Here is an 18,409-nt window from a genome sequence, read left to right as displayed (position 1 = left end):
CAGATGGGAATTATACTGCACTGTGCTGCTCTTGGTTTCATAGAGCCCTGTTGGTCCAACTCCGGACAACTTGATGATAGCGGTTTTGGTGGGAGCCTGTTGCGTGTGGCATGGGCACTGGGGATTATATCTGTGTAATGGTGCGCGGAGGCGCGCCCTGGGGCTTCAGTCTCCGCGAGGGAGAGGGGGATGCCTACCGACGTTTGCAGGTTTATCAGGTAGAAACATCATTAGTTTTAAGTATTTTGTTTGTTAATTGTTTATGCTTTTGGAGTTGCAGTGTTTTAACAGACTAACGGAGCCTTCATCAACGTTATGCTGTGTCGCATTGCGGGTTTGTTTAGTCTCGCTTTTATTTGTGGAATTTTTGTATTGAATCATGCAAAAAGTTAATTTACATGTCATATACAGTGTGGCTTTAGGAACGTGGTTATATCAAACATTGTTTGAAACTCAATTTTCAAAAGAGGATGTCATCTATTATCTTACAGTACCATTCTGAACTTGGCTGGTATCCTAGTGCATCCAGACGAACTTTAGTTTATAATGTTAGTAATTGTTACCAGCTGGAATAACGCCTTTCACAATGGCATAACAGTCTTGGTGAGAATGTGTGGCCAACTAGTTATATTCTCCTCATGTTTAGAGGAACAGTGGTGATTTGGAAATGAATTCACTAGCTGCGTTGGAAATGTAGCCTATTTGATGGGAAGATGATGAGACAGGTATACGAATGATGTTGCTCTGTAGGGTTGCTGTTCTATATATCATATGGTTAATGAATTGTTTTGAAAAAGCTTTATTTGGGCAAATGCTGTGAGTAGGCTATAGAGCGCGTTTGTTTGGAACAGGCAGAATTCCCCTTTTTCTGGTGTGTCAGAGATGTTTTGTGCGTAGGATTCTTGGAGACCCTTATATGGTCAGGGCTCGAGGACTGTAGAGCGATCTGTTATCACTCGTGAAGATTTCAGCAAGAATCTAAACAGGCGCTCGAGCTGTGGAAAGGAGAGAGAAGGTTTCTATTCGCCGCGAGCATACCTTCAGGGGTAACAGAGTGGTACCAATTTAAACAACAAGAGAAAGAAGGAAAGCTGCTGGATTGGACCTTTTATTTAGATAAATCTGAATCGATAAAAAAAAAAATCTTGTTTAATTGAAGATAATAATTTAAGCCTAATAGGCCTAATTGCTCAACCAACCACTTGTTGATTCATACAGTAGGCCTAATCCGTATTACTGGCTACACAATACTATGCAGAGGGGGCTTCTGAGGGGGTCTTAGACTCTTGAGAGACATTGATTTGTTCTGGCCATCAGAACCACTTGCAAGCAATTGCCTTCCCTTGCACAAAAAGTTAACTTAGGTGGAAGTGATATATGGGCAGCCCAATAAAAAATCCTGATCCAATAAATAGTTGAATACTTAATGAAATACTAAATACTTAGGGTTCCTAAGCTTTGTGGAGGTACTTCCACTTAAAGTAAAATTTTAAGTGGACCCACAACACTGACCCAAACCTCACTTGTAGCCATTTTCTGGGTTTTAGGACCATTTTAGTCATTACAGTGCCTTCAGAAAGTATTCAGACCCCTTGACTTTTTCCACATTTTGTTGTGTTACAAATTATGATTCAAATGGATTTTTCATTTATTTTAAACGATCTATACAAAATACTCGAATGTCAAAGTGGAAGAAAAATTCTAACATTCTTTAAAGATGAATGAAGAATAAAACACTAATATATCGTGATTAGATAAGTATTCAACCCCTTGATTCAATACATGTTAGAATCACCTTTGGCAGTGATTACAGCTGTGAGTCTTTTTGGGTAAGTCTAAGAGCTTTGCACACCTGGATTGTACAATATTTGCCCATTATTCTTTTTTAAACTCTTCAAGCTCTGTCAAGTTGGTTGTTGATCATTGCTAGACAGCCATTTTCAAGTCTTGCCATATATCTTCAAGCCAATTTAAGTCAAAACTGCATGTAACTAAGCCACTCAGGAACATTCAATGTCGTCTTGGTAAGCAACTCCAGTGTATATTTGGCCTTGAGTTTTAGGTTATTATCCTGCTGAAAGGTGAATTTGTCTCCCAGTGTCAGTTGGAAAACAGACTAAACCAGGTTTTCCTCTAGGATTTTGCCTGTGCTTAGCTCTATTCCGTTTTATTTTATCCCCCCAAAAAACTCCCTAGTCCTTGCCGATGACGAGCATATCCATAACATGATGCAGCCACCACCATGCTTGAAAAATATGAACAATGGTGTACTCAGTGATGTGTTGGATTTGCCCCAAACATAACACTTTGTATTCAGGAAAAAATGTAATTTCTTTGCCACATTTTTTTTGCAGTATTACTTTAGCGCCTTATTGCAAACAGGATGCATGTTTTGGAATATTTTTATTCTGTACAGACTTCCTTCTTTTCACTCTGTCATTTAGGTTAGTGTTTTGGAGTCACTACAGTGTTGTTGATCCATTCTATGTTTTCTCCTATCACAGCCATTAAACTCTGTAACTGGAACAAATATTGAAGAATTGAAGGTCCTTTTTTGACAGACGTTGAAACTCAGACAGGATTGATGTCACCAAGTTACAAAGCACTACGTGGTGGTTTCCCAGTCACAGATTAAGCCTAGTCCTGGTCTAAAAAGCATGCTTAATGGAGAATCTTAATTTTAGTCCAGGACTAGGCTTAATCTGTGTCTGGGAAACTGGCCCTGAGGCTGTTAGCCCACTGAACTATTCATTGGCCTAAGTTAGGCAAAGTTACTCATCGTGAAAGCATTGTAAGTAGTTTACTGAAGCACCTCCACTCTTATCTACAGCATAGTGTAGACTACACAGCATTTCATAGATGGCCTAATTCCTTTTTACTGCAGTGGGCTAAATACATTTCTTGGTAGTCTTAAACAAATCTACTCTGAAACAAAGTACACACCTCATACACATGGTTATGGGCTTAAAAAAAAGAAGATACCTGTATCATGGAGTTGAAACGTATTCAATTTTGAGTTTGCATCCCAATATTACACTTTTTATACATCACAGAATACTTAAATATAACAAAATCGTTTGACATAGAAACACCAGAATTTCGGCGGGTTTTTGAAATAATGTTTGTTAAAAATATGAATAACATTCCACCCATGAGGCCACTAGGTGATTTGACTGCAGGAAAGGGCTGCATAGAATGTCATAATTACATTTTAAAAGAGCTATCCACTGCCTGGATCAATAATGCTCCCTTCGAGCGCCAATATGATTTCTTCCACCTTGACTTTTTCTTGCTTTACCAATACTTTTTAAATCACATGATACCATGTGAAAAGCATAACCTGAAGTCTGACTGAAATAGCCAAAACTGCTACACTAGAAAGGTGACCCTTGAACGGCCGGACATACCTATTGGGGCGTGCTCTCTCTGCTGTCTCCTGTAGTCCACGATCAGCTTCTTCGTTGAGAGAGAGGTTATTTTCCTGGCGCCACTCCGCCAAGGCACTCACTTCCTCTCTGTAGGCTGTCTTGTTGTTGTTGGTAATCAGGCCTATCACTGTTGTGTCATCAGCAAACTTGATGATTGTCTAAACAGTACTAAACAGCATTGCAGTGTTTACAGTGTTGGGGAGTAGTGAACTACATGTACAGTAGTTCAACTAGTAATTTAACTATTTGTTAGTAGCTTGGTGGTAGTTGAACCAAATTCCAATCTTGGTAGTGTTTTCAGTAGTTAATTATGTTTTTGCCATGTAGCCGTGTAGCGAACTACTGGAACTACACACAATTTTTTTTTGCAAATGGAAAATAAACTATCTAGAACCTAAAAGGGTTCTTCGGCTCTCCCCATAGGATAACTCTCTGAAGAACCCATTTGGGTCCAGGTAGAACCCTTTTGGGTTCTATGTAGAACCCTTTTCAGGTTCCAGGTAGAACCAAAAAGGGTTCTACCTGGAACCAAAAAGGGTGCTCCTAAGAGGACAGCTGAAGAACCCTTTTGGAACCCTTTTTTCTAAGTGTAGTCTATGACATTTTAGATTTAGGTATGATACTTTTCCACTAAGCAGTTTAATGTAGTGAACTACCTTTTCAGAGTAATTTTAGAAAAGTAAACTATATTTGTCTTAAGGATAGCTTCAACTTCTTCCAGTGTGAAGTAATTGGTAGCTTGGTAAACTACACTGAACAAAAATATAAATGAAACATGCAACAATTTCAAAGATTTTACTGAGTTACAGTTCATATAAGGAAATCAGTCAATTGAAATAAATTCATTAGGCCCTAATCTATGGATTTCACATGACTGGAAATACAGATACCTTTAAAAAAATGGTAGGGGTGTGGATCAGAAAACCAGTCAGTATCTGGTGTGACCACGATTTGCCTCATGCAGCGCAACACATCTCCTTCGCATAGAGTTGATCAAGCTGTTGATTGTGGCCTGTGGAATGTTGTCCCACTCCTCTTCAAATGGTTGTGCGAAGTTGCTGGATATTGGCGTGAAATGGAACACGCTGTCGTAGACATCGATCCAGAGCATCCCAAACATGCTCAATGGGTGACATGTTTGGTGAGTATGCAGGCCATGGAAGAACTGGGACATTTTCAGCTTCCAGGAATTGTGTACAGATCCTTGCGACATGGGGCCGTGCATTATCATGCTGAAACATGAGGTGATGGAGGCGGATGAATGGCATGACAATGGGCCTCAGGATCTCGTCACGGTATCTCTGTGCATTCAAATTGCCATCGATAAAATGCTATTGTATTAGTTGTCTGTAGCTTATGCCTGCCCATACCATAACCCTACCGCCACCATGGGGCACTCTGTTCACAACTGTAGTCAGGTCAAGACCCTGGTGAAGACGACGAGCACACAGGTGAGCTTCCCTGAGACAGTTTCTGACAGTTTGTGCAAAAATTATTTGGTTGTGCAAACTCACAGTTTCATCATCTGTCCGGGTGGCTGGTCTCAGACGATCCTGCAGGTGAAGAAGCCAGATGTGGAGGTCCTGGGCTGGCGTGGTTCCACGTGGTTTGCGGTTGTGAGGCCGGTTGGATGTACTGCCAAATTCTCAAAAATGACGTTGGAGGCGGCTTATGGTAGAAAAATGAACATTAAATTATCTGGCAACAGCTCTGGTGGACATTCCTGCAGTCAGCATGCCAATTGCACACTCCCTCAAAACATGAGACATCTGTAGCATTGTGTTGTGTGACAAAACTACACATTTTAGAGTGGCCTTTTATTGTCCCCAGCACAAAGTGCACCTGTGTAATAGTCATGCTGTTTAATCAGCTTCTTGATATGCCACACCTGTCAGGTAAATGGATAATCTTGGCAAAGGAGAATTGATCAATAACAGGGATGTAAACAATGTTGTGCACAACATTTTAGAGAAAAAAGCTTTTTGTGTGTATGGAACATTTCTGTGATCTTTTCTTTCAACTCATTAAACATGGGACCGACACTTTACAATTTGCGTTTATATTCTGTTCAGTGTATATTTTCAGAGTAGCTTCCCCAACATGAAGGTCAGAATAATCTCATAAAAGTCAGGTTGGTATTCAAAGAGTGGGAGAAATCCTCTATCACCGAGCTTTAAGTGCCTGGCACTTGTTCAGTGTCATGGAGCACAATCAAAGGGAATATCTTTGTTTTTCCGGACGAAAACTCTTACCATGCTACCGTAACTTCAATGCTTTTATAAAGGTATGATAGCCTCTGGGTATATGTGTTTCAGAGATTTAGTTTTCGTAGTTCGGTCCTGTTCTGTTTTGAAAACAAATAAGACATTGACTATGAAAACTGAACATACATTTCTGGACATGCAACGTTTCACTGACATATGGCTATTTAGAAAATGCTTTTTGTGTCATTCAATTTCAACTGAAGTCATCTTTGATTCTATTACTTCATGCTGACATTCAATTGATTTAGTTAATTTATTTGGGACATTGACAAACAAGTAAAAACTTTGACATAGAAAAACATTACTGTATTATATCATCCATGATAAGCATCACTCGTCCACAGCCACTCCAGTAAGGTCATCTATACATAAGTCAAGCAACTGGATTTCCATTTTTAGACAATTAAAGTCTTGCTCTAAACCTTGTTCTTTACAGATCTGGGGAACGTGTTGACATTCCAAAAATGACTGCTATATAGCAAAGTGACTTATTTACTTCACACCAGACAGCAATAATGGGTCTTTTTTAGGCAAGGCAGCTGTGAAAGAGGCCTTTCTAATGTAGTATAGAGAATAGGGGTAAATTGAAATAGTAAATTAAATAAAAGGTGAATTAGATTTGTAGGGAAGTGCCCTACTGCAGTATTTTTAGGGTGCTAAAAGTCTGAGCACATTGTTATATAAGTCCTGTGTGAATGTCTTCTTTAGCTTAGCTGTAAAAATGTTGCCTGTGCTGATGTGAAATGTCAATAGAAGACGTCTCTTGCTAGTCTACGCCTCAGTCGAGGATATCTGAAGAGTGACCTCATGCTAACAGCAAGTCATCTGGAAGACATAACTTCTAGCTTGTCTCAATACTTTTTGAGGAGGGTTAGGGCGGGGGCGGGTCAAGAGCTGTCAGTAAAAGTTTAAAAAGCTAACATACCAAGATTATGAGAAATACTCCACTGTCAGAGGTAGGGCACTTTCATGTCTGATTAGTTGGAGTTATTCAAAGCTTCTGTTGAATTAGGTGTGAGCAGGGCTCCCTCTCCAAGGAGAAAGTGATTTTTCAATGTACTGACATGCAGTAGACCACAGTGTGAGGGGGTCTCTCTACACTCTCAAGAGGCAGTTTCCCATATATGGGAAGTTATTTTGTACATTTTGGGAGTCCTGGCTCGAGAACAAAGTTGGTGAAGTCACAACCCACATATATTTTTTTAAAGGTGCAGAAACTCTTTCGTGTGACTGAAATGCAGCCAAATTTCAATAAGTAGGGGTAATAACCGTCAACAACATTTCAACTAACTATCCACTAACCCTAACCTTAACACTTATCCTAACCCTGGTCCTAATACTAACCTTTACCCTTACCCTAACCTTTATTCTAAACCTAACCCTAAACCTAACCTTAGCAAGCAGTTGCTTATCAACAGATAGTATGACCATCTGTAGATCATCTATATGGGACTATCCAAATAAAGTGTGACCGATTTGCCATTTTTATTCATGGCACATGTTGTAGCCAGCATGTCTATTTCCATGTCATTTCCCAAACTGATTAAGTGTAAACACAATCCCACATTACTGACCTTGATTTTAGAGGTATTTTCGCATCAGGAAATTATATTATATTAAACACTTGGGTGTCTTCAAAATCCTCACACACAGAATTTGTGAAACATGTTACGTCTATTTTGACTGACATCCACTTTTGACATTGTAGTGTTAGTACAACACTGTAGTGTAGGTTTAGTTGGATCACACCTGCAATTAAAGGGACATTACACGCAAATAAAGGTTTGTCAGATGTGTTCAGACCTCAACAGTTGTCTGACGTCAAGCATCTACGCTTCTGAGTGTGCGGTTCTCCACCCTCGTCGCTAAAATATAGATTCCAGAAGACAGAACAGTCCCTTTACAAGTCGGAATGTTGAATAAACTTCATTTGAACTTACTCTACCAGTTGTCCGCTGTGTTCGTCCTTATGCCGTTGGAAATTTGAAACAAAATATCCACAGGAAAGTACTATTTATCACAGACTTCAAAGCACGTGTCTGTGCATGGCTCTCACGGTTTGTTTGTTCATCACCTGAGATGTGTATGAAGATACCCTCAAATTAAAGGTGACATTCTGTACTGTCACCTCATATGACACATTTGATATCAAATAAAATATGCTGGAGTATAAAGCCAAATTTACAATTTTAGCTTCACTGTCGAAATACATACAGAGCAGTGGAGGCTGGTGGGAGGAGCTATAGGAGGATGGGCTCATTGCAATGGCTGGAATGGAGTAAATGGAACGGTATCAAACACGTCAAACATATGGAAACCACGTTTGACTCCGTTCCATGAATTCCATTCCAGCTATTACAATGAGCCCATTCTCCTATAGCTCCTCCCACCAGCCTCCTCTGATACAGAGGGGAACATAAACTCCAAAGAAAAGACCCAGAGCATAAAGAGACCAAATAAATACTTTCAGGTTGGATATAGCTACTTAATTAATCATAAAATGAAACATTACAAGACTTGCACCATACCAAACTAACTTGGGGTTTCTCTTTCCCTATCTCTCATGGTGATGTTGATTAATCACTGTCAGGTGGGATTTCCTGTCACATTGCAGGGAGTTGTGGCAAACTGAGTCCTTTGATTTCTACAGCCCCTTGAAATGATATCACTTGACAGACAGACAGGCAGACAGGCAGGCAGACATGCAGGCATGCGAAAATGCATGAGATGAAAAACGCCCTGGGAATTCATCCATGAAGGCTACTTCCTGACCTTGGCTAGATGGGTTGCTATGACAATATAAAAATATAGTTAATTGGGATTCAGTTTGCGCTACAGCTTATTTGAAAGGGCCAGTGACGCTACTCCAACATGGTTAAATCCTATGAGATAAGTATGTTGCCCTGTTTCTGTGTCCAAGCTGAATCCAGACAGGCGGACAATCACCCTCAAGATACCTTCCTATGTAGTCTGCACAGATAGCAGCAAGTGTATGGATAGGGCTATTTGGGCCTTCCAATTACTGAGATATGTCACTGCGTATCAAGTCAACCCTGTTGTCTGACGGCCAGAATAAATGTTTTCTTAAAATAAAGACCTTCTGACTCCCTTTGAGTAAATAGCAATGTCATTACAGGGAGGAGGGCTGAAGTCATTTCAAAAGAGGGCAGTAAATTCATTTCCCATATTTTGGGGAATATCGCTCCTGGGTGAGAGCCGTCTTACCCTTCTTTGGACCGGTATTCTAGACTAAATCTCCATTGAAATATCCTATTAGTCCAGGACTAGTCCTAATCTGTGTCTGGGAAACCAGCCCTGAGAGTATAGAAGCCTTTTGTTACTTGTGCATTAGTCCTAATGTTGGACCACACGAGCTTGATTAAAAGATGCTGTACTATCAAATACCCTTTTCTCACGCATCCCTCGCAGTCGTAGAGTTATAGCAGGAGACAAATGGCTCTGTCCAATCCAAAGTGGTGACTGCAGGACTTCACTGTGGTGGCCAATCAGTGCTTGTCCTTCCTGTGAAAAAAAATGAAAACCTTGATATCAAGTTGAGTGATTTTGTTTTATACAGTATGCATTGCCTTATCGATTAAATGAATGCATACAGCAAACACACAGCTTAGTGTTATTTTATGTTACTCCAGAAGCTTCACTTTACAGATGTAACCACTTATCTTTTTTATTGGTCTGTGGGCTGAATGTGTTTGTAGTACCTTAGGTTACCACTGATGAACTTATATGAAGTTATTGAGTGCACCTTTAAATACAGCATACAGTGGGGAAAAAAAGTATTTAGTCAGCCACCAATTGTGCAAGTTCTCCCACTTAAAAAGATGAGAGAGGCCTGTAATTTTCATCATAGGTACACGTCAACTATGATAGACAAAATGAGAAAAGAAAATCCAGAAAATCACATTGTAGGATTTTTAATGAATTTATTTGCAAATTATGGTGGAAAATAAGTATTTGGTCAATAACAAAAGTTTCTCAATAGTTTGTTATATACACTTTGTTGGCAATGACACAGGTCAAACGTTTTCTGTAAGTCTTCGCAAGGTTTTCACACACTGTTGCTGGTATTTTGGCCCATTCCTCAATGCAGATCTCCTCTAGAGCAGTGATGTTTTGGGGCTGTCGCTGGGCAACACGGACTTTCAACTCCCTCCAAAGATTTTCTATGGGGTTGAGATCTGGAGACTGGGCCACTCCAGGACCTTGAAATGCTTCTTACGAAGCCACTCCTTCGTTGCCCGGGCGGTGTGTTTGGGATCATTGTCATGCTGAAAGACCCAGCCACGTTTCATCTTCAATGCCCTTGCTGATGGAAGGAGGTTTTCACTCAAAATCTCACGATACATGGCCCCATTCATTTTTTCCTTTACACGGATCAGTCGTCCTGGTCCCTTTGCAGAAAAACAGCCCCAAAGCATGATGTTTCCACCCCCATGCTTCACAGTAGGTATGGTGTTGTTTGGATGCAACTCAGCATTCTTTGTCCTCCAAACACGACGAGTTGAGTTTTTACCAAAAAGTTATATTTTGGTTTCATCTGACCATATGACATTCTCCCAATCCTCTTCTGGATCATCCAAATGCACTCTAGCAAACTTCAGACGGGCCTGGACATGTACTGGCTTAAGCAGGGGGACACGTCTTGCACTGCAGGATTTGAGTCCCTGGCGGCGTAGTGTGTTACTGATGGTAGGCTTTGTTACTTTGGTCCCAGCTCTCTGCAGGTCATTCACTAGGTCCCCCCGTGTGGTTCTGGGATTTTTGCTCACCGTTCTTGTGATCATTTTGACCCCACGGGGTGAGATCTTGCATGGAGCCCCAGATCGAGGGAGATTATCAGTGGTCCATTTCCTAATAATTGCTCCCACAGTTGATTTCTTCAAACCAAGCTGCTTACCTGTTGCAGATTCAGTCTTCCCAGCCTGGTGCAGGTCTACAATTTTGTTCCTGGTGTCCTTTGACAACTCTTTGGTCTTGGCCATAGTGGAGTTTGGAGTGTGACTGTTTGAGGTTGTGGACAGATGTCTTTTATACTGATAACAAGTTCAAACAGGTGCCATTAATACAGGTAACGAGTGGAGGACAGAGGAGCCTCTTAAAGAAGAAGTTACAGGTCTGTGAGAGCCAGAAATCTTGCTTGTTTGTAGGTGACCAAATACTTATTTTCCACCATAATTTGCAAATAAATTCATTAAAAATCCTACAATGTGATTTTCTGGATTTTTTTTCTCTCAATTTGTCTGTCATAGTTGACGTGTACCTATGATGAAAATTACAGGCCTCTCTCATCTTTTTAAGTGGGAGAACTTGCACAATTGGTGGCTGACTAAATACTTTTTTCCCCCACTGTATAGAGTCAGTGGCAGTCATTAGCCATTTCACGAGTAGCCAGCGCTAGCTTTAAGACAGCTAGAAAATGTTTGCCTGAGATTTGAAAACATAATTGCTTAAAGCTGCATGAAACTGCCTGAAGCTATGTGTTCAATGCACAGTCTTGTATTTCCTGTGGTTTTGTGTTGTGTTTAAGACACTAAAAAGTAGGACATTTGAGAAAGGTGCAGTCAAGCATGCCATGAGCATCAATCATCTAATTTTGGCTCTACAGCTGGCAATATAACATTTATGACTGTTAAAGTCTTTATGTATGGTAAATGCCACATTGTAACTACACAAGATTGTGTTGAAAGCTGCACTATAATCTGAATGACAGATTCAAACCTCTCACACTCTTATTAATACTAAAAGGCATCGGAGTGTTTCCTTTGTTTATCTCTCCATACCAAGAGCAAAATAGAAACAGATGAAAAATAACAATTCAAGCTCAGCATAAACAGTAACCTGAGGAACCTTTTATAAGCAACCCAAGACTGAAATGTAACAGTGGCAACACAGTCCGGTCCAGAATATTGTCTGACATATGTGCGTATCACTATGGCTCAGGAGGGGAAAGAAATTAAATGTTTCCCCTCCTTTTTTGGAGGAGGGAGGAGTGGTGCTGTGGTGGTCCAGGCAGACTTTCCTCCCATAGAGAGGTACGAGTCCAAACACAGGCTCACAGGAGGTCTCCATATATGGCCGTTTGCACACAGATGGCTCCTATTCAACCTCTCCCTATCCCAGTCTGCTGTCCCCACATGCTTCAAGATGGCCACGATTGTTCCTGTACCCAAGAAAGCAAAGGTAACTGAACTAAACGACTATCGCCCCGTAGCACTCACCTCTGTCATCATGAAGTGCTTAGAGAGACTAGTCAAGGATCATATCACCTCTACCTTACCTGACACCCTAGACCCACTTCAATTTACTTACCGCCCCAATAGATCCACAGACGATGCAATCGCCATCACTCTGCACACAGCCCTATCCCATCTGGACAAGAGGAATACCTATGTAAGAATGCTGTTCACTGACGATAGCTCAGCATTCAACACCATAGTACCCACCAAGCTCGTCATTAAGCTCGAGGCCCTGGGTCTGAACCCCGCCCTGTGCAACTGGGTCCTGGACTTCCTGACGGGCCGCCCCCAGGGGGTGAAGGTAGGAAACAACACCTCCACTTCGCTGATCCTCAACTCTGGGGCCCCACAAGGGTGCGTGCTCAGCCCAGTCCTGTACTCCCTGTTCACCCATGTATGTGTGGCCAAGCACACCTCCAACTCAGTCATCAGGTTTGCAGATGACACAACAGTAGTAGGCTTGATTACCAACGATAACGAGACAGCCTACAGGGAGGAGGTGAGAGCTCTGGGAGTGTGGTACAAGGAAAATAACCTCTCACTCAACGTCAACAAAACAAAGGAGATGAACGTGGACTTCAGGAAACAGCAGAGGGTGCACCCCCCTATCTACATCGACAGGACCGCAGTGGAGAAGGTGGAAAGCTTCAAGTTCCTTGGCATACACATCACTGACAAACTGAAATGGACCACCCACACAGACAGTGTGGTGAAGAAGGCGCAACAGAGCCTCTTCAACCTCAGGAGGCTAAAGAAATTTGACTTCGAACCTAAAACACTCACAAATACATTTAAACTCAGTTTTTCACAATTCCTGACATTTAATCCTAGTACAAATTCCCTGTCTTAGGTCAGTTAGGATCACCACTTTATTTTAAGAATGTGAAATGTCCGAATAATAGTAGAGAGAATGATTTATTTCAGCTTTTATTTATTTCATCACATTCCCAGTGGGACAGAAGTTTACATACACTCAATTAGTATTTGGTTGCATTGCCTTTAAATTGTTTAACTTGGGTCAAACGTTTCGGGTAGCCTTCCACAAGCTTCCCACAATACGTTGGGTGAATTTTGGCCCATTCCTCCTGACAGAGCTGGTGTAAATGAGTAAGGTTTGTAGGCCTCCTTCCTCGCACACGCTTTTTCAGTTCTGCCCACACATTTTCTATAGGATTGAGGTCAGGGCTTTGTGATGGCCACTCCAATACCTTGACTTTGTTGTCCTTAAGCCATTTTGCCACAACTTTGGAAGTATGCTTGGGGTCATTGTCCATTTGGAAGACCCATTTGCGACCAAGCTTCAACTTCCTGACTGATGTCTTGAGATGTTGCTTCAATATATCCACATCATTTTCCTTCCTCATGATGCCATCTATTTTGTGAAGTGCACCAGTCCCTCCTGCAGCAAAGCACCCCCACAGCATGATGCTGCCACCCCCGTTCTTCACGGTTGGGATGGTGTTCTTCGGCTTGCAAGCATCCCCCTTTTTCCTCCAAACATAACGATGGTCGTTATGGCCAAACAGTTGTATTTTTGTTTCATCAGACCAGAGGACATTTCTCCAAAAAGTATGATCTTTGTCCCCATGTGCAGTTGCAAACTGTAGTCTGGCTTTTTTATGACGGTTTTGGAGCAGTGGCTTCTTCCTTGCTGAGTGGCCTTTCAGGTTATGTCGATATTGGACTCGTTTTACTGTGGATATAGATACTTTTTTACCTGTTTCCTCCAGCATCTTCACAAGGTCCTTTGCTGTTGTTCTGGGATTGATTTGCACTTTTCGCACCAATGTACATTAATCTCTAGGAGACAGAACGAGTCTCCTTCCTGAGCGGTATGACGGCTGCGTGGTCCCATGGTGTTTATACTTGCATACTATTGTTTGTACAGATGAACGTGGTACCTTCAGGCATTTGGAAATTGCTCCCAAGGATGAACCAGACTTGTGGAGGTCTACCATTTTTCTCTTAGGTCTTGGCTGATTTCTTTTGATTTTCCCATGAAAGAGGCTCTGAGGCACTGAGTTTGAAGGTAGGCCTTGAAATACATCCACAGGCCTACTTTCAAACTCAGTGCCTCTTTGCTTGACATCATGGGAAAATCAAAAGAAATCAGCCAAGACCTCAGAAAAAACATTGTAGACCACCACAAGTCTGGTTATCCTTGGGAGCAATTTCTAAACGCCTGAAGGTACCACGTTCATCTGTACAAACAATAGTATGCAAGTATAAACACCATGGGACCACGCAGCCATCTGTCTCCTAGCGATGAACGTACTTTGGTGTCCGCTCAGCAAGGAAGAAGCCACTGCTCCAAAACCGCCATAAAAAAAGACAGACTACAGTTTGCAACTGCACATGGGGACAAAGATCATACTTTTTGACCCCAAGCATACTTCCAAAATTGTGGCAAAATGGCTTAAGGACAACAAAGTCAAGGTATTGGAGTGGCCATCACAAAGCCCTGACCTCAATCCTATAGAACATTTGTGGGGCAGAACTTAAAAAGCGTGTGCGAGCAAGGAGGCCTACAAACCTGACTCAGTTACACCAGCTCTGTCAGGAGGAATGTGCCAAAATTCACCCAACTTATTGTGGAAGCTTGTGGAAGGCTACCCAAAACGTTTGACCCAAGTTAAACAATTGAAAGGCAATGCTCCCAAAAACGAATTGAGTGTATGTAAACTTCTGACCCACTGGGAATGTGATGAAAGATATAAAAGCTGAAATAAATAATTCTCTCTACTATTATTCTGACATTTCACATTCTTCAAATAAAGTGGTGATCCTAACTGACCTAAGACAGGGAATTTTTACTAGGATTAAATGTCAGGAATTGTGAAAAACTGAGTTTAAATGTATTTGGCTAAGATGTATGTAAACCTCAGACTTCAACTGTATATACTGTATTCTATACTATTCTATTGTATCTTAGTCCATGCCTCTCTGACATCGCTCGTCCATATATGTATATATTCTTAAATCATTCCTTACTTAGATTTGTGTATATTGGGTATATGTTGTGAAATTGTTAGATATTACTTGTTAGATATTACTGCACTGTCGGAGCTAGAAGCACAAGCATTTCGCTACACCCGCAATAACATCTGCTAAACACGTGCATGTGACCAATACAATTTGATTTGATTTGATTTTAAACCCAGGCCGGAGTCACACTGTTTTATCAGATGGTTACCAGCTCATTAACATTTACATTTACATTTACGTCATTTAGCAGACGCTCTTATCCAGAGCGACTTACAAATAGGTTTTTGTTTTTTTGTTTTTGGGTTGGGGTTTGGGTTGGGGTAAGGGGGGGGGGGGGGGTAGAAGGATTACTTTATCCTATCCCAGGTATTCCTTAAAGAGGTGGGGTTTCAAATGTCTCCGGAAGGTGGTGAGTGACTCCGCTGTCCTGGCGTCGTGAGGGAGCTTGTTCCACCATTGGGGTGCCAGAGCAGCGAACAGTTTTGACTGGGCTGAGCGGGAACTATGCTTCCGCAGAGGTAGGGGAGCCAGCAGGCCAGAGGTGGATGAACGCAATGCCCTCGTTTGGGTGTAGGGACTGATCAGAGCCTGAAGGTACGGAGGTGCCTTTCCCCTCACAGCTCCGTAGGCAAGCACCATGGTCTTGTAGCAGATGCGAGCTTCAACTGGAAGCCAGTGGAGTGTGCGGAGGAGCGGGGTGACGTGAGAGAACTTGGGAAGGTTGAACACCATACGGGCTGCGGCATTCTGGATGAGTTGTAGGGGTTTAATGGCACAGGCAGGGAGCCCAGCCAACAGCGAGTTGCAGTAATCCAGACGGGAGATGACAAGTGCCTGGATTAGGACCTGTGCCGCTTCCTGTGTAAGGCAGGGTCGTACTCTCTGAATGTTGTAGAGCATGAACCTACAGGATCGGGTCACCGCCTTGATGTTAGCGGAGAACGACAGGGTGTTGTCCAGGGTCACGCCAAGGCTCTTCGCACTCTGGGAGGAGGACACAACGGAGTTGTCAACCGTGATGGCGAGATCATGGAACAGGCAGTCCTTCCCCGGGAGGAAGAGCAGCTCCGTCTTGCCAAGGTTCAGCTTGAGGTGGTGATCCGTCATCCATACTGATATGTCTGCCAGACATGCAGAGATGCGATTCGCCACCTGGTTATCAGAAGGGGGAAAGGAGAAGATTAGTTGTGTGTCGTCAGCGTAGCAATGATAGGAGAGGCCATGTGAGGATATGACAGAGCCAAGTGACTTGGTGTATAGGGAGAATAGGAGAGGGCCTAGAACTGAGCCCTGGGGGACACCAGTGGTGAGAGCACGTGGTGCGGAGACAGCTTCTCGCCACGCCACTTGGTAGGAGTGACCGGTCAGGTAGGACGCAATCCAAGAGTGAGCCGCGCCGGAGATGCCCAGCTCGGAGAGGGTGGAGAGGAGGATCTGATGGTTCACAGTATCAAAGGCAGCAGACAGGTCTAGAAGGACAAGAGCAGAGGAGAGAGAGTTAGCTTTAGCAGTGCGGAGAGCCTCCGTGACACAGAGAAGAGCAGTCTCAGTTGAATGACCAGTCTTGAAACCTGACTGGTTTGATTCAAGAAGGTCATTCTGAGAGAGATAGCAAGAGAGTTGGCTAAAGATGGCACGCTCAATAGTTTTGGAGAGAAAAGAAAGAAGGGATACTGGTCTGTAGTTGTTGACATCAGAGGGATCGAGTGTTGGTTTTTTGAGAAGGGGTGCAACTCTCGCTCTCTTGAAGACGGAAGGGACATAGCCAGCGGTCAAGGATGAGTTGATCAGCGAGGTGAGGTAAGGGAGAAGGTCACCGGAGATGGTCTGGAGAAGAGAGGAGGGGATAGGGTCAAGCGGGCAGGTTGTTGGGCGGCCTGCCATCACAAGTCGCAAGATTTTATCTGGAGAGAGAGGGGAGAAAGAAGTCAAAGCATAGGGTAGGGCAGTGTGAGCAGGACCAGCAGTGTCATTTGACTTAACAAACGAGGATCGGATGTCGTCAACCTTCTTTTCAAAATGGTTGACGAAGTCATCCACAGAGAGGGAGGAGGGGGGGGGGGGGAGGAGGATTCAGCAGGGAGGAGAATGTGGCAAAGAGCTTCCTAGGGTTAGAGGCAGATGCTTGGAATTTAGAGTGGTAGAAAGTGGCCTTAGCAGCAGAAACAGATGAAGAAAATGTAGAGAGGAGGGAGTGAAAAGATGCCAGGTCCGCAGGGAGTCTAGTTTTCTTCCATTTCCGCTCAGCTGCCCGGAGCTCTGTTCTGTGAGCTCGCAATGAGTCATCAAGCCACGGAGCTGGAGGGGAGGACCGAGCCGGCCGGGAGGATAGGGGACATACAGAGTCAAAGGATGCAGAAAGGGAGGAGAGGAGGGTTGAGGAGGCAGAATCAGGAGATTGGAGGGAGAAGGATTGAGCAGAGGGAAGAGATGATAGGATGGAAGAGGAGAGAGTAGCGGGAGAGAGAGAGTGAAGGTTGCGACGGCGCATTACCATCTGTGTAGGGGCAGAGTGAGTAGTGTTGGAGGAGAGCGAGAGAGAAAAGGATACAAAGTAGTGGTCGGAGACATGGAGGGGAGTTGCAGTGAGATTAGTAGAAGAACAGCATCTAGTAAAGATGAGGTCAAGCGTATTGCCTGCCTTGTGAGTAGGGGGGGACGGTGAGAGGGTGAGGTCAAAAGAGGAGAGGAGTGGAAAGAAGGAGGCAGAGATAAATGAGTCAAATGTAGACATAGGGAGGTTGAAATCCCCCAGAACTGTGAGGGGTGAGCCATCCTCAGGAAAGGAACTTATCAAGGCGTCAAGCTCATTGATGAACTCTCCAAGGGAACCTGGAGGGCGATAGATGACAAGGATATTAAGCTTAAATGGGCTAGTGACTGTGACAGCATGGAATTCAAATGAGGAGATAGACAGATGGGTCAGGGGAAAAATTTAGAATGTCCACTTGGGAGAGATGAGGATTCCTGTGCCACCACCCCGCTGACCAGATGCTCTCGGGGTATGCGAGAACACATGGTCAGACGAGGAGAGAGCAGTAGGAGTAGCAGTGTTTTTTTTATTAACCTAACATAGCAGCTGTAAAAGAAACACCTGAGAGGCGTTTCTTTCTTTCTGGTCCTGGCAAGAAAAGGAAAAAAACAGTTGGGGGAGGTTCTCTTCTGCACTGTTCAACCAATCCATTAACGTGGAGGAGGAGTTAAGATGACATGTCACCTTGTTAACAAGCAGAAGTCAGTCACAGGCTCTTTCCATTTCCCCTTAAAACCGGATGCATCCGGTTGTTTCCATCCCGCAGAGGGTGCCAGCTCATAAAAGAAACCCATAAAACATATCTGTATATATAGCGAGATCTCGTTTTTTAATCACAGGTTGTCAGGTTGTTTCCTTTTTAGAAGTGTTAACCTTTTAGCTTTATGCCCTGACATGTTTGATAGTAAGTGTGATGGAAATGATATTTGTGTAGAAGTACCAGAT

The 18,409-nt window shown here is 43.0% G+C and overlaps 1 protein-coding gene across 1 annotated transcript in view; it reads left to right on the top strand.

Annotated features, from left to right (window-relative positions):
* Nucleotides 1-110: 110 nt before the first annotated feature.
* The window catches only part of LOC311132275 (synaptopodin-2-like), a gene marked incomplete at both ends in the record, with an annotated part of 34,241 nt that continues 15,942 nt past the window's right edge, over nucleotides 111-18,409 (top strand). The window contains one exon of the mRNA XM_084165508.1: nucleotides 111-218. Coding sequence (XP_084021634.1) covers nucleotides 111-218 — 108 coding nt within the window. The remainder of the gene's footprint in view (nucleotides 219-18,409) is intronic.

Source organism: Coregonus lavaretus, assembly GCF_964263955.1.
Source record: "Coregonus lavaretus genome assembly, chromosome: 7".
NCBI classification, from domain to species: Eukaryota; Metazoa; Chordata; class Actinopteri; order Salmoniformes; family Salmonidae; genus Coregonus; species Coregonus lavaretus.
The sequence above is the reverse complement of the archived record's forward strand: the minus strand, read 5'-3'. Positions and strand labels throughout refer to the sequence as shown.